General features: G+C 39.9%; 1 protein-coding gene across 1 annotated transcript in view; it reads left to right on the top strand.

Annotated features, from left to right (window-relative positions):
* Window positions 1-858: 858 nt before the first annotated feature.
* colec12 (collectin sub-family member 12) overlaps window positions 859-17594 on the top strand; it is a 35603-nt gene continuing 18867 nt past the window's right edge. The window contains exons 1-2 of the mRNA XM_038717670.1: window positions 859-1354; window positions 4397-4447. Coding sequence (XP_038573598.1) covers window positions 1279-1354; window positions 4397-4447 — 127 coding nt within the window. The 5' untranslated portion in view covers window positions 859-1278. The remainder of the gene's footprint in view (window positions 1355-4396; window positions 4448-17594) is intronic.

Raw genomic sequence — 17594 nt, 5'->3', positions numbered from 1 at the left:
CAGCCGTAGCAGGCAGCTGTTTTCAGTGAAAACGCTCTGATAAACCTACTGTGCAATAAGCCAAATGGCAGACAGATAAAGTTAGAGAATAGCTGGTGGACCAGGTGGAGCATTTAACAATTAAACAGCCGGATATTTCCCTCAGGAGTTGGTGAAGACCAAAAACGGAGCTAAAAGGAGAGTAAATATTGGATTTACATTCACCAAGCTTGTTGTGCAGGGTCCAAGAGTTTCTGCACTTCTGGAATTAAATGTTGCAAAATGTTGTAGTGGAAATAGTCATGTATAAATCATTACGTTATTTTTAGATGATCATATATTTTACTTCAAACTTAAATGAGACAATTGTCCAATAGTTACAAAGAGTAAAATTTAAGCAAACATTAATTTATATTTAATTTACTTTTTCAACTTTTCAAACTCATAAGGTCCAGCCAGACATTTTTTTAATTAAAAATGTAATTTACAAAGGAAGGAACAACATATAGCCTAGCTTTAGGTGTGGTTGTAGACTGACACAGCTTCTTTTCCCTCTATTTAACATTCAAATTGGGGCAATCACAATGAATCCTATATTGATAACACAGTGGCTGCGATTTTAGTGGACGAAAATCCTGCAGTATGTCCTTTTAATGGGAATGTGACCAAACACAACATACAGGTCAACTGCTTTTATTTTGACATCCACAACCCCACATGTTGCACCAAGTAGCATGGTGTTGGTCGCTGATTTGCCATGTAGTGCTACTATAGACGTATAAACAGTGTGTTATACGACACTACTGGTTCTTATTCAGCGTAATTGTGCACAATCTCAAAAATACAGACACGCACACACATCAACCAGAGGTGCAGATGGTGCGTACAGATGTGGGAACACGTGGTTCCTTCAAGCAGCCTTACGGGCGCACTACTTCCTCTCACGTTTGGATTCCTTCACTTTTTGAGTTTCTCCCGTTACTGCTGCGGTTACCACAAGAGTGCTGAGCTGGACTAGGATACAACCTCACTTCGGCATCTTTCCAAACTACCAGATAAATAAGAAGATCGTGCTGTTCTCTTGCTCTTGTAACTCCTACTTGCAACAAAGTGCTTTACTTTTTTTGTTGCAGCATCTGAGGCGCATCTGAAGTTACCTGCGCTGTAGGAGATCGTCCGCACGGTGAAGAGTCACGCATGGAGCTTTGAGTTGTAATTTCTACTACTCTAGAAAACAGTGGATATTGGGATACTACACAGATCCAAGGTGCCGTGCGCTCAAAGGGAGCTTTTGGGCAAATGCCATTGCGATGCTGTGGATGTGACTTCAAACAACAGCTTCACAACGGTAGAGTCCTGAAAACCACAATGAAAGGTAGGCTCTTTTATTAGAGGCATATATAAGACTAAAAAAAAATCGGAAATGAGCTGAAGCGCACAGCAGTATCACTGACAATCATTTGATCTATTATTTCTGCACGTGCAATATTCCTCTCGCGCTTCCTTTGTCACTTTTCTGCCTCTTTCTCCCAGTCTGAGACCTGAGGAATGCGTGGGCTACAACTTGCGTCTGACATCTGGCTTCAATTAAGGGACTCTGTCTGGGATTGTTTGCATCTGGCTGCTGCTGCACATCAAACGCTAACCTACACTAACAGAACTATTCACAACAGAGCCAAAAAATACGATTATAGCTTCACCAAGAGACAGCATTTTTAGTCATGTTGTGTAAGTAGCCATAGCCTATAAAATATGCTGTTATTATAATTATTATTAAACTGCTTTCTTTTCATTTTTATGTTGCGCTTTTAAAACGTGCATGTGTTGGATCAAAGGTTTGTATTGGCTTAAAGAACTCACTGAAGGAAATACTGAGTCAGACTTAACTCCCGTTCTTCCAACTGCTTTACTGCGGTACCCTATATGACTTCGCGCGCGCGCGCGCACTTGCGCTCACCCGGGCACTTAACCCAGTGACTTGCTGCCTTTATGCTTTCAACACATTACTGCGAATTTTACAGACCGAATACTGGCTTACATGAGTCATCGTGGTCAACAACTCAGGATTTTAAATAAAGGTTTATTTTGAGTTTGCCTAGATGGGAAACTCGTGGTGACCCGATGTTTTGGACGCTGCTAAATGTCATCCAAACCCACTGACGAAGGCAGGAGACTGGCCCCTTATCGCCATATCCAAACACTACTTGACTCCCGCTGCCGTGTGGTCAATCTTAGAATAACACAAAGCTCCGCATTGTGGGCATTGATAACAACTCACAGTAAACCCGTGATGTGAGTGACTGGCATGTTGGCCGCTTCCTGTTACTACTGTAAGTGCACTGAGAGGCAATGGGACTTACCAAGAACACCATTATGTTTTTGTTGTTAAAGGACTGGAGCTGGAGCTATCACTTGTTTTGTGTATTTGATTTATTCCAGATATTTGTTTAGTGTTTTGCTTTTTGTAGTTCTTTTTTTTTGTATTTGGCAGCACTATAGACACCTTGGGTTTATATATGTGTAGGTAGGTAAGTGTAGGCCCTCTGCACGACCAGCATGCAGGTCTATCATTTGTCCTAATTTTGTTTTTACCACAGCTGGAAAGTCATGATTTCTTTGTTATTTGTTTGTTTGATTGTTAAGGATGGACAGAACACTTCTGGAGCTTGATGGTTTATTCTTGACCCTGGAAATAGCACTTTGGCACAAAAAATAAAAAATCTAAGCACAAAGTCCTTTTCTTGATTTTTCTGTCTCTCTAGGCCTTCACCAGCAGACATAATTTGCTCATCCACTGAAAAAGGCCATGGAAGAACCATGAAGAGGATCTTATTATAAAAAAACATCTCTGTCAAACTGCTAAAACTTAGTGTATGAACAATGGACTTCTTCTGCCTGCATGCAGTTTATTTCCATGCACCAGTGGCCTTCTGGTGTCAAGCTTGTTTGATTTTGATTATGGAGAAAAAGTCACTGCAATGACAAATACTGACATGTTATAGGGTGTAGGAAAGCATAATAGTCAGTGGTCAATAGTCAATAGTCAGGACATATTGCAGTATGTCATCAGTCCCTGTGATCACATATTTGGTGATTTGCAAGCCAGAAGAGAAGTCTAGGTTAAGGCTGAGCTGAATTTGCTCAGAAAAATAACAGTTTTTAGTCTAGTTACCAAATATAACAATTGTTTCATCATTTCAGTGAGAACATGTTAATATGAAGCAGATGCTAACTATATCTTGATATATACATTAAAATGCTGTCTGACCAGGAATAATGTGTAATTTTGGCATCTAAAACCTCTCACTTCTCACCCAAATTTAGCTCAGATTTAGCCAAGATGCATAGATATCTTTTTGACTGCAAAATCACCAAATCAGTGCTCACTGGGCTCTAGTCCTGTGATGTTGAGCAATCCGTCTTAAGTATCATGGCCCCATACAGCAAAATATTTATTCCCAAATCCAAAGTACACTGAGTTTGACTCACATCTATCTATCTGCAAATTCGCTCAGTTTTAAACCCTTTGGGTAAAATGTGATGAACTCCATTTCCCCTGAATGGCTCTTGAACAGCCAAACATACTTACGGTAACATTACCATTGTAATGGGAAGCAATCATGTAGCTTGGAAACACAAACAGGAAACAGGGTATTGGGAAAGCTACATTCCTCAAGTAAGATGTGGTTTCAAATTTTTTACAACTATTTAGATTGTTCTTGTCACCTCTTAACTCACGCTGCTCTCCGCCATGAGATGTCTGCTCAGAAGTCAATGTGATTTCTTACAGTTTTAAGACCCAGAAACAGACCTTTCTTAGCATTCCCAGATTACTATACATATTAACCTCAGGAAGATGAACACTCTATGAAGAATACAATGTCCCATCAGCTCTCCTCATTTGTCTGTTTTCACTATAAGGACCTACTCTAAACTTCTCTGATGGGCAGCCATTGCTCTCTTCTCGCCACACCTCACTGCTTTTGGCATTATAGATGAAGATATACTTTTTTCTGAAGATCTTTGGGACATGTGGTGTTTCTTTATTTTCATTGGCCATGGATGATGACACAGACAAAAACCTTTGAAGTTGGCAAAGTACTTTCCCACAGGCATAAGAGCTGCTTGAAAGGAGGCAACATTTGGGTCCTGTCAGGCCATGGGAGATGGGAGTAATTCCACCAAGTGAAAGAAAAAGAAAGTTTACTTAAAAGAGCTGAGCTAATCTGAGCGAGACAGGGTGTATTTTTTTGTTCAATATGACTGCACAAAGAATGGCTTCAGTGGACTGTAACACAGGGATGGAACATGTTCTGTATCACTCTGACCTTATAAGCACTGAAAAATAGATCTTTAAAAAAAAAAATACAACCTCTATATTTAGATACTTTGACCCTTTTTTGTCTTCTCCCTCCAGACGAATTTGCTGATGAGGACGAGGTGCAGTCCTTTGGATATAAGAGGTTTGGTAAGTATCAAGTGACTTCTCAACTTCCAGCACTTAACGGACCACCCTCACTGGTGGTGAAACATCATTGATGTCAATTCTCCAAATTATTGCATAAAGAATATATTCTTTAAAAACAGTATTTTTCTTGGCTGTAACCCACCTACAATAATCCACAAGGTTAAACCGAGGCCACACCTTATTTTCCAGAAACAAACTTATTTTTGGCTGCTGCTTTCATTTGTATTCCTCTGTTATAACAGCAGTGGGGTACAGTGGAAAGGGAAACCACAGCATCCTGGGTGTTCCTGACCAGTCGACTCACTTTGCAACCTTATCAGCATCTCAGTGTACTTTTTTACTCAGCAAAAAACTGAACACAATAACTTGGTCTAAAACCAAGACAATCGGTCTCAAAATGGGTCTGCTGATTTCTGTAAAAGTATTTGTTTCTCAGAAAAAAAAATATTCCAGACAGGTTCATAATCTCACACACTCATCAAGCAATAAGAATTATACCCACTGGCCAGATGTTGGTAACTCCCCAGCTGTGTGCAGCACTTTCAAAATGTTACATTAACACATTCCTTGTGTTCATGCAGACCTCCTGACACAAGCCACAATCATTTCCTCCAAGAGAGACTTAAGAAAAATATGCAAAACTTACTTTTGGAAATAGTCGAAGGTTTTTGCCTGAGATACTAAACTTGGTCTGAAAAGAAAAGATAACTTTCTATTTAATATGGATAATTTGATACTTTACTGCTGGACCAGCTGCAGGCCTATGTTTTAAGTTCATTTTTTATTGCTATTTCTCAGTTTTTGATCTGTAGCATCAATGGCATGACCAATCATATTTATACTGGTGCTGTGCTTGAATCTAGAATTTATCATATGTGGCAAAAGGAAACAATACAACGTGCTTTATAGTATTGCCATTTATGTTTTCTTATTTTTACTTAGTCATTATCATTCACATGTCATTTATCAATCAAATACTTTTTTCTTTTTCTTTCTGTAGCTGTACAGCTGTGTTGCTGTACCACCAAATCTACACTTAAATTTAGTGTGTCCCACTGTTCCTACCATTTGCGGCTTGCAGCTATATTTCTTTCTCTCTTTAACTTTAGTGTGATGTATTAGTGTCTCCCGATAACTTTCTCCTCCTTCTGTCCCAGAACACAGATTACGTTTCAACACTTTGGGTTGAAATGGTCACAGTGGTCCCTCTGGTTTAAGAGGTGTTTTAGAGTATGTGTGTCATCCAGGCACTCAGCAGTCATATGTCAGGATGTGTGGGTGCAGTAGGGGTCCACGTTGTGTGTCAACGCAATCAATTTACACATGGACACAAGTCTTACTGCCTAACCCCTGAATATGTGTTTTTAAAGAAAAATGTATGATTCAGACATTATTTATTCATAAAATCTGTACTTTTTACTCACTGTGGCTACTAAGCAGATGTGCAGGAGCAAGGGTTAAAGGAACACTCCACCAGTAATGTAACTTTTGAGTATCAAATACTCACATGTAGGCTTGTCAAAACATCTATATAAGATTCTCAAATAACACATCAACAAGGCAGTATAACTGGTGATGCAGATAGGCAACAAATTAAATGAAAAATCAACATCTTAGTTAGATTTTGGGCCATTTTGAGCTACAACAGCATCTTTAAAGCTACTTGGCATAGTTTATACATGTCTCTGACCACTACTGCAGGGATGAAAAATAATTCATCAAAAAATACAGTTCAGTACAGTTGGGTTGAGATCTGGTGACTGTGATAGATAGCATATGATTCACATCATTTTCGTACTCATCAAACGATTTAGTGACCACTTGTGCCCTGTACGGAAGCATTTGCATTTGTTGTTTCTCCGCACATTTGTTCAGGGTTTCTTTTAAAGCAATAGTTTGACATTTTGGGAAATACTCTTATTCGCTTTAGAGTTAGACAAGATTGACGCTGCTCAGTGCAAGGTAGAGACAGGAGGCAATTAGCCTAGCTTAGCATAAAGATTGGAAGAAGACAGCTTGCATATCCACGCAGTGACAAGACTCTAGGAACTCACAACTATGGCTGTTGTTTGCCTAAAGTAGCTACAGCATTTTTCTCCCCCTAAACTACATATTGTTGTTTTTACATTTCTGTTTGTGTATATATCAAAGACACAAGATAAAATGTGGCAATTAGTGAGCTTTAGAGGTGCTGGTAGATGTATTCTTGAACTTTGGACAGAACCAGGCTTGCTGTTTCCCTCTCCTCTTTTAATATTAAGGTAAGGTAATCACCTCATGGCTCCAAATTCTACACACAGACATGAGAGTGGTATAGATTTTATCATCTCACTCTCAGCAAGAAATAGAGTGAGAGTATTTTCCAAAATGTTTAAGTATTTCATTTCATTTGTCTTCTGTCTGTAGCTAACACACATACTTGTGTACTGGAAGAGAAATATGTTGTCCTGCTTCTCCAATGTCCTCAGTGCGGAGAGAAATGAGGTCTTTGACTCATTTTGACATCTGCTTTCCACAAGAGGTCTATTATCCCACCGAGAGTATGTCCAAACCTGAGAAGGTGCTGAGCCACTTCCTGTGTCCATACTGGAAGTTTATTCAGTGCAAACCTATGTACTCAGAAAGAGAGGTGGAGAGGGAGTCGACATTGTGAGCCTTCAGGGTCTATGCTTTTGCTGTTTCAGCAATGTGCCAAGGAGAAAGGGGGAGGAGGGGAATGGAAAAAGCGACAAAAACAACCTCAAGTGGAGATGATTTCACACAAAAATATTCTTTATTTCTATATTTTACAATTGCTTGTATTATTTCATCATTCCTCACCAGTTTATTTTTTAATTCAAGGGGGGTAACATTTGTCAACAGTTTTATTTTGAGCTGAGGAGTTGCATTCCTTGGCCAACTTATTTTTGGAAGCAAAACAGCAAGTGGTTTTAATTTACGGGGACTTTATTACTAGAAAAGAATGTTTTCAGAATGCCTGCCTGTTGCTTACCCCCCACCTCCCAGGGTTCATGTTCTGTCATCCTAATGAAAGATTACTCGCTCATGTTTTCAATAAAGAGCGTAGTGAGTAGGACGAGGAGGAGACAATAAAACTTTACAAAGAAGTAGTTAGTAAGTTAACAAAAGGGTAACAAAAGGAGAGACAGATAAAACAACACAGAGCACTAGTGGTTTGACTTGTTGCTGATCTTATCCCAGACCTGCAAAGTCTTGACAAACGATCTGCAACTGGTCAAAAGGATGGGGGGTCAGTCCTGGATTGGCCAATGACTGGCAGGCAGGAATGCATCATAGGTCAGGCACAAATGACTGCATCCCGGCAGGGGCCAGCATTACCGCTAAAACCCACTGACTCTGGCTGCGGTGCGGTTGCCAAAGCTCATCGCGGCCATTATAGTCAATGCTTTTGAGTCCACCAGACGTGGCCACAGCGCGTCCCAGAAGCAGCTCTCCACTCCGCAGAGAATAGATAGCAGGTATATTTTTGATGCAAGCTGCATCAAGCAGCGCAGAGCAGATCTAACCAGGCAGGAAGTCAGACATGGAATGGTATTGGGAATCCGGTCAATTTTCAAAATAAAACACCCTGTGCAGACTCTGTGTGTAAAGCACCCTTGCAGACTCCTGATCGTAAACAACAATAAACACGGTTAAAACAAACACAAAAAGAAATCTACTTAATCATAGTAGAAGCACAAAAAGCAAGCACTGATTATCAAATCAACAAAATCTAAACACGTCAGCGAAATCAGGCAGGCAAAATGCTCTGATTCTGAAATGCTCCGTGTGGGAAATGCAGCCTGAAGTTGTAGAGGCACAGAAAGGACAAATTAATAAGTCAGTAACGTGGGGCAGGCTACACGCTCCACTGCTGAAATGCTTCTGTGTGTCCAGTGGACTTTGACACAGGGCTATGGACAGATCTAAACCAGTCAGTGGATCCTGGCGTTAAGCATGCTATGAGGATTTCTGCTGAGAGCATTAGTGGGGGGCGCAGCCATAGGGCAGCTGCAGGTCGGTCGAACAAACCCCTACACTCAAGAACAGTCCTTTGTTTCACACTGCTGATAAAGCAGTGGCAGTTTTTTGTATTTCAAAGTTTAGTTTTTTGTCTTCTATTACATCCTTAGTGGTCAAAGAGCAGACCAACATTTATTTTGTCCAGTATCCCTACAAATGACATTAATTCTGGGCAATTCTGTCAGGCATAATTTATGTCTCCTGCCAATGTTGGACACCAGTGCAGGAAGTAATGTGCCTTTTATGTAATGAGACAGGAGTATATGTGTCTCCACGCATTGTTTTTCATATTCAGGTCCTGGTCGCTCGTTAACGTTATGTCGTGAAGAATTGGGATGTTGTTGACCTTGACAATCTGCTTTTCTCCATTTTGTTTCTAGTACTTTAATGTTGTTAAAAGGAGAGTAAGTGATTCTGCAGAAGGATTGTTGATATTTGAACTCAGCTGCCAAACAAATACACCCCTCCTGTCAAGCTCCCTCAGGAGCTCGGTCCCCTAAATTTCAAATCTCTGAGGTTTCTCCCGCGTTGAAATGTCTTTACTCTTGGCAGTTCATATAACTGTTTTCTCTGTTTATACTCCTCAGACCTTTTCCTCTTTAGCTGTTTCTCGGCCATCTCTCATTCACAGTGCATAGAGTCCAGTATGTTCAAATGTATAGAACCCTCTCTCTCACTGCCCTCTCCCCATCACTCCTGTGCATGAGCACTAACGCTACCTGTTGCTGATTGGCTGGAAAAATGATGTGTGGCAATGTCCACACCACTTACAGAGCCAGGGCTGTGTAGGAAAACTGGATTTTTTTTTCAGAGCACACACAAAACGGAGAGCTAGCAAACCGTGAACAAATATTTGCTGTATTTAACAGAAAGATTACATCACTTACTATCGCTTGAAGTGGAGTAGATGATAAGTATGTGCTTCAGCTTCACAAGGGAATACAAAACGAGCAGAGCTAGCTGTCATCAAGTTGTTGGTCCCACAGGTCAGAAGACATAAAGTTGAACCTTTCTAGACTTCATCTTAGACTTCACCACAGTGTCTTACAACTTCTGAGTCTTTGAGTAGTAGTAAACTGCCTCGATTCACAATAAATTGCATCATGTGTTTAATTCTGTATGTGGGTGTAGAAGAAAACAGACACATAGGCCTGAAACACACACACACACATATACACACACGCACGCACACACACAGACACACACACACAGACCCCTACACATGCTGTTAGTCAGAGAGTTTAGATGTTAGATTGTTAGTCATGGGGCAGTTTGCCTTGCTAAAGGACACCTGCCTGTACTGTTTGTGTCAGTATCCTAGAGGAGAACTGGCACCTCTCCTGCTTCATGGTTTACAGTCACGTGACATGCGCGGTGACCTAGAGGACCAACATAGCGGCTCACACGGCAACTCCCCCGTAGAGACGCCGCAAAAGTAGTCAAATTTTATTTGGATCACCTTACAACTTAAGAAAAAGAAAGATATGAACACAAACTACAAGTGTTGGGCATATCCGATCCATATAACGTTACAGCATCCGCTGCTGTATTTCTACCTTTAAAAGCCGCCACTCGACTGCTGTAATGTTTGCGTTTACCTTGTGAGGAATCCCTCACCTAACACAGCACAGGCTTGTCTCCTCCTCAATTAGTGCATCATAAAAGCACAACAACCATCCAGCATTTTGGCAACGCAAAAGTAACAAAGTCAAAGAGTGGATCACTTACTTCGTGGTTGGCGGGCAGTGGAAAATAACGTCTTTTTTGCCCTCCAAGGGAGCGTTTCCTTGGGATGTGACGTCACGTGAAAACTATCAATTGCTGTTGGATTTCTTGGTCATTTCTTTTCGGAATTTTAGTTACCTAACCTAAACCACACTGACTCTGCCATGACCATATCTTACACATACCTCACTTTCTGTCCCTGTACACCCCCCTGGCAGATACTGAAGCAACATTTGAATTAACATGAACAAGTATTAAGAAAAATATTTAAAGTGTATTTAATTTAAAGGGACTGTAAAGCGACGTCAGTCTCTGCCTGAAGTACTGCGTGGCTCCATTTGTTGTCAAGCTTGGAGATCAAAATGTGTTCCAGCTGCCTTGATTTCCATTTTATCTGTAACAGGCACATATTAGACACATACAATGTAGGCATTGCTATGCAGACATTAAAGAACGAATTTCTATTACCAATATGTCAATGAAAAAGGATTTAAAACATAAAGCATGATAGTTTTGGAGCTGCAGTGGAGCTTCTTTCAGTAAGTGGTTTTATATATAGCCGTAGTTGTTTTGACCGAAATCGGCCTAACCACCTCATCAAACTTCTTTACACCACTCAATGCTAGGTGTCCCTTAGGGATATGTTGGACAATGGTAACGACACGCCTGCAACCAACTGTCATCTCACAGAGTGTCGTCTTTCACATAATGGATGGTTGCTAAGCTCTCCTTTCACAGCAGGTTTTGGCTCAGTCACAAGAAAAACACACACAAGTATTGGAAGTGTCTGACTCCATTTTCTGTCAACAGTGTCAGATAAGCTGGGTGAAGAAGTTCTACATATGGCTCAGCATCAGTGTTACACTTAATGGAAGTCTTCTTGGCTCCAGAGAGAGCCAACATCAACCTCGCTGCTTCCCGTCTTTGAAAAACAGCAGAAAGCTAGAATGAAAAATGAGTATTTGTCTTTGTTCTGCAGTGAGTGCTGCTCACTATCCAACTCTCAGACCTGGCTGTGCTGGGTTTGTTGCTCTGGCTGTGATTATGTTGGCCCCAAACCAGCACTCCACTCAGTGTTTTCCTTGTTTATGCTTTAGTACTTGTATTTTTGGAGATATTGAAAAATGTCTGCGTGTTGCACAAAGAAGGAAGCCGTGTAGAGTTTTTTTCCGTTGACTCAGCTCTCAAGTGTTTCAGATGAACGTTTCAAATCAGGCATGTGCTTGTGTATTCACATCTGTATGGCTGCTGCAAAGGAAAATATCAGAACTACTTGATCTGCCTGAGCATACTTAGAGCAACATCTGTATTAGCAGGATTAGCTTCACATTACACAAAAACAGATTTTCTCACTTATCTCTTGAAGTCTCTGGTTGTGGAAATAGTTTGGATGTTTTTTGGCCAGATTGTGACAATTTCTGGCCATTTCTGACAATACTCCAATCGAATACAAGTGATTGAAATTTTATTTGTGCAGCTTAAAGCATTAAAGTGGTTAGTGACAGCTAGGAGCAGTTGGGTTAACATTTGTCATGTAGCTCAGAATTAGGTTTACTGCCAAGTAGGCTTTCACGTTCAAGGAATTTACCTTAGTTTATTTGTGCATAACAATAAATGTAGTAAGTAGAAAATTTAAAGAAAGATAAAGCAAGTGCTGGAAGTCAAGAAGCATAGATGGAAAATTGACAATAAAATATAAAAATAGAGAGAGAGAGAGAGAGAGAGATCTTATTTCTATGCAATGATTCACAACAACATGTGCTGTATACAGTGTCAGTCACATCCCAGCTTGCTGCCATTTTTCTGGCACGGACAGAGGAAGATGATGTCCTCATTCTTAAGATTCTGTTGTCCTTAGTTGTTTAACAGCCGTCACTGAGCACAATATACAAATTTATTGAACTGTTTATATGTGAAAATCAAAGATGTGGGCTGCAATTTAGGGGTCTTGAACCAGGCTAATTATTCAATGACTTGGGAGCACAAATGTTTTTCATATCCATTGTACTAGGTAGCAAAACGAAATCTCAGGTGATATCTCAAAACATCAGCAGTTGTCTGCATGACTCAAAAGCACCAGCAATAAGTGAGAAAATATGCCATTTTCTGTACTTGGACAATTGGAATATATCATCTATGGATAAAAAGTTGGTTTAAATTACATAACTCTTCTATTAGTTTCCAAAGAGAACACTGGCCTGAGCCTGCAGTCAGACATCCCAAAAGTTACGCCAGACTTGGCCGAACGGCTGGCTCAGTCCACACTATGTAGTTTTATCGGCTCAGCTGGGTGATGAAGCTTGAAACTGGTGTCCTGATTGGATGAAGTACAGCACAGATCAGGCTGGTTGGTGACTGTTGCTGATTCAGTATCCTAAGTGCCTCCACCTCGGGCCACCCAGCAGGCGTGACCACACAAAAACCCAACTGCACAGATGGTCTGTGGAGTTAACTCCAGTGTTCAACTTGGCACCCGAGCAGTGGTTTTGGGCTCAGATGAGTGTGTAATGAAATATTCTTAACCCGCATGACAAAATATGTCTCTGTTAATTTGTGTTCATGTTGTTGTGGTGAGATAGACATTAGGGAAAGTCAGGCTTTTTGATTGATCTCACTGCGTCTGATTTTTAGATGTCTTCCAAGGCACAGATAGTTCCCTTTGTGAGGCTTCGCTGTGGGAGCCATCTTAAATAAAATGGCCTTTCTCTAGACTAACATGGTTACAATTATAGATTCGTTTGATATTGATCACACTTATATAACCCACATTTCACAGAGTACTGTTTTCCCTGTTAAAAGGAAAATGAGTTAGACAGAAACGAGTCCTTAAGAAATAATGAGTACATTGCTACATGAAAAATACAAGATCCCGTAAGTTCTCGCTTTACTAGTCCCCCTTGTGCACTTTTTCTAACCCTGTAAATGACTTAAACCAGTGACAGAAACTGTTCTATATCTAATGTGGTTTTTGTCATTGAAGTGGCCAGTGCTTGTCCCATGTAGGTTCTTTTACAATAACCATGTTTCATGTGTTGGTAGAATTTATCATTCACTGTTTCTTTGGAACACAGTCTTAAATTGGATTGGTGCTTTGAAGGATTGAGATTGGGTTCCTGAGCCAAACCTGATTCACTGTTGCAGGACTGGATCTGAGAGAATAAATCATTTGGGGACATTTTATAATTCATAAGCTCATATCCCAAATGTATTCTGCCGCCAGAATAACAACATTCATTCATTCTAACATTATGTTGGAACAACTACTGCCACAGTTTCATTAAGCTAACAGGTTTTTTGCACAAGTAAGCCTATCTTTTTGTCATATCTGTGACCAAGTAAATACAGACAGGAATCTTTTATCTACTGCCTAAATGCCCTTGTTAAAGCATTATCTGTAGGTACTTTTTTATATATAGGCGGCGGGGTTGGGCTAAATGTTGGTGTTATGAATGTATTATTTTTTACTTATCTTGTGAACTCTATGTGTATGTTTGTCGTACTTCTACAGGGACTTAATTCACTGATTTCACTGATGAAACTGTATGTTGTTTATTCCTGTCATGGGGCAAAACATACAGTAACTAATTTAACAGTTAGCTAGTGTATACTTTTGTGAATCCAGTTTGCTCGTTATTATACTAATTAATTTTACAGTGCCTTTAGTCTAACTCTTGTTTATGGCATCTCATTGTTTTCTGATTTGTAACCACTCTCACTGAATTTGTTGACCATTGCTGTTTTCACAGTTTCACAATTTCTCCCAGTGCAAACTTCAAACGCCAACTGATGGCTTCAACCTTTTTTGGTGTTTAGCTCGCTGCATGGCTGTGGAACTACTCGCATAATGAGGGCAGAAGAACATGTATTGCACATTCTTATTGTCATAAGTCAAAGATTAGAGAATAGATGCATATGGGCTGTGCCTGACATGGTGAAAGTGAGGATGAATGACCAACCCCCTCTTCTCCCTCCCTCTGAGGTTCACATGCGCCTGGTTTACTTGAAATGACCTAATTCCAACATGCCAACACTGAAACATGAGCAGGAGGAGCCAGGGGGTCTCTATTTCTCCACTCAGGCCAATAAAATTAGGTTATGGCTTTCATGTTTTTCTAAATTCATGGATGTCAATGACGGTAATCAAAACGCCGGTTTTGAAGGCATGCTTTTTCTTATTGTCAGTGTCCCAGATTTTAGTTGGAAATATTTTGTTGCAGATGCACATGGGATGAAAACTTTGCAATGCACAAAAAGTGCATAAGATTAAGAACTGCTTGGAATGTAATGTGTAACTTTTTTAAAACCTTGACTCACTTCTTGGTCCCTAAAGAGAAAGAGACTTATGATTTTACAATGTTGGTTTGTTTTCACTTGTGTAATAATAAATTATCAGGCTTGACTGAGCATCCTAGACCAAGTTTAGTAATATCATGGCATATTTATGTAGAATAGTCTCTTCTCAACACAAGACTGATTAATTGGATCTTTAAGGCATGGTTGGTTCAGTCCCAGTTTTATAGCACAGGTATATAGAATAAAAGGTTATCAGTCATTATAACCACAGACTTGCATTATCTTTATTTTTAATGACAAGTGATGAGAGAATTGAAATATATCATAAGTTAGTGAAGTTAGTTTGTGTGTGTGTGTACACCTAAGTGTACTGTACACTTGCATGTGCTGGCAAGACATTCCTTTTTAATAGTGTAGATGCAGGTGCTATTTGAGCATTTTACAGCTTTCCCTGGGAATATTAACTCTCAATTACATTAAATCCTGCCTGCCAACACCACCTCTGCTTGCCAGCCTATGGTGGACCTCCACCGCTTGTTGTATTCCATAACACAAGTCAATAATTTGTATGTCCTGCTTTGAAATTTGTGGCAGCAGTTCCGACTCCAACTATTTATCTCTAAATCTCACCACAGTTAGACGGAGACACAGAGTGAGCCTGGATTTCTGTCTTCAATGGAAACTGCTGCTTACTGGAACACAAAAGCTTTTTTGATAACCAATCTTGCCCCAGTAGTATCCCCAATACAGTGGCCCAACTTTGTTTATGAGGCACACTTGCGTGCTTAAAAGTCTGTCTTTTGAGATTACGATATATGACCCATTTGTCATAGTCTGTCTTCCTCTAACCAAGCACAGATGGAATGACAAAACCCGATCTAATCAACTCCATGTCCACTGCTTCATTGGATCTGAATCCCGGTTTTAATAGGCCATCTAACTGTTTTCTCTACCAATTAGGCACTGTTTGTGCCTTTTAGCACTGAGAAAAAAACAGCAGCCTGCTCAGTTAACAAGAAATGCATCATAAAGTTTTCCCTCTACCCTGAGCTCTGTTCCACTGAAGGATATGTTTTTTTTCTCCTTTTGCACGGTCCTGTCAAAGTATACACCGCTGTTCATTATTTCCTCTCTTGTTGTTGCGCAATTTCCATGAAACCTGCCTGTGTCAAGTATGCCAGAGTACTTAAGTATGACTAAAGTCATCTTTGAATGTTTTTAGATGACATAAAGGGTAGGTAGTTACAGACAAGATTGCAGTGGCTTTTGAGTGGTATGTAAACACATTAAAGAGATTTAGCATTTCTACTTTTACAAATATCAAGTAAAATATATATAATTTCCAAAAGCTGATATCACATTGTTCCAGTTCATGTAAAAACTGCAATTTTCAACAAACCAACAAAGCATATGTATTAAGGGACTGTACGGAAATGATTGGGTTGGGTTGAATCTTATACCTCATTTGTAAAAAGCAAGACCGTCCCCAGTGTTTTGACAATCCACTTGACATAGTTAAACGACCCTACTCCCAAAAATACCTTTATGGCAGACATAACAAAATGGTGAATATTCCAGCCACTCTATTTTTGAATAAAGAGCTGCTAAATAAAAGTTTAATACAGCCGCAGATTGAGTAAAATGCCAGAGATTCTACTTTCAAAAAATACATTATATAAGAATTAGATAAGATAATGCCACAGTCTGAGATATATGAGATCAGATATGTGACTGTTCCTCAAACCTCTTATATGATGCCTGAGTCGCATAGCTGGCCTTGTTGGGAGACAGTTCTTCCAGACAGCACAGAATTAAATATCAAAATGAAAGATATTTTTGTGGCTTAACTATTGTATTTTCAAAAAATCTTTCAAAATAAATCTCACAACAGACGCATGAATCTTGGATGAGGGAAAGTTAAAAGATCTTCCCCTACTCTCCCCCTCAAAAACCAATTACTTTTCCTTGTGCAGAAAGGATAAGTACTTTCCCCTCTAATAATTCAGTTACAGTCCCTAAGTCGATTTTTGTTGGCCTATATAGCACAAAACCTGAGGGATGTGCGCTGAAGAGGATCTTTTCACATTGTACTGCTGTATATTTACTGTATATTTCCCAATATGGTTTTGGGGGCCAGGCCTTCAAAGGACACTGACTGTCAGCTTTAGTGTGTGTATGTGTGTGTGTGTGTGTGTGTGTGTAATAAGGGCTTCTCTTCCTGTTCAGACATGCAGCATCTATGTGGTCTATGTTATATTTCAAGCTCTGTAAACAAGCCAACATACAGATCTCAGGCTTTGAATCACTAATCACATTACTCATCATGAAAAGGAAGTGAGTACCACAGAGAAGGTTTCTTTTAAAAACACCCAAAATAGCCTACTGAAGACGACGTTAAAAACATAGCCCTGTCTTCTTATGATGCTTGGCATGAAGGGATTATGTATCAAATGTTTGCATGCGTCCTTTGATTTGGTTCCACTGTAACAAGGTCCAGATGTTCTAGAGGCCCATTTTGAAGTGTCATAAACCTGTTAGCAGCGAGTCAGAAAAAACATGACCCAGGCATGCTAGGCTAGCTCAGCAATTCAAGGACCCTAATGTCTTAGTAATTTGTCATAGTGGCAACTTCCTCTATGGATAGTGTTTACTTGTTAACATTCCAGTTGGCAACTGGAGTAGTTATAAGGGGGATACCACAACACCAGCACAGTTTGTTAGCTTAGTCGAAGGTTCAGTGTTGTCTCAAGAATAAACTCAGAAGCACCACTACTCACTTCTTCAAGCCCAAGCTGCACTAGGCAAGATACATTAACTTTCATTCACTTTATTTACCTAAAGTCAAGTGTAGAACATGGACACATCTGCTGACAGAAAGTAACTACACTAAACTCTGGAATGAAAAACAAATTGTCTGCTAAGCAATGACCAAGTTCCCAGCTGGTGGCCCAGGACTTCTAAAGGCATCACCAGATCATTAAAGGGAAAAGAAGGGTTAATAATATGGAATAAATATGTTTATTAATTTTTTTTTTCATTATTCATTTGTAGCTACCCTAGCTGCTTGGACTGAAATACGTCAATAACGATCAGATGGCTTGCCATG

Source organism: Micropterus salmoides, unplaced genomic scaffold (genome assembly GCF_014851395.1).
Source record: "Micropterus salmoides isolate LMB-PRFRI ecotype aquatic unplaced genomic scaffold, ASM1485139v1 Ms_hic_scaffold_14, whole genome shotgun sequence".
NCBI classification, from domain to species: domain Eukaryota; kingdom Metazoa; phylum Chordata; class Actinopteri; order Centrarchiformes; family Centrarchidae; genus Micropterus; species Micropterus salmoides.
Note: the sequence above shows the minus strand (reverse complement) of the source record. Positions and strands in the feature narration are given on the sequence as shown.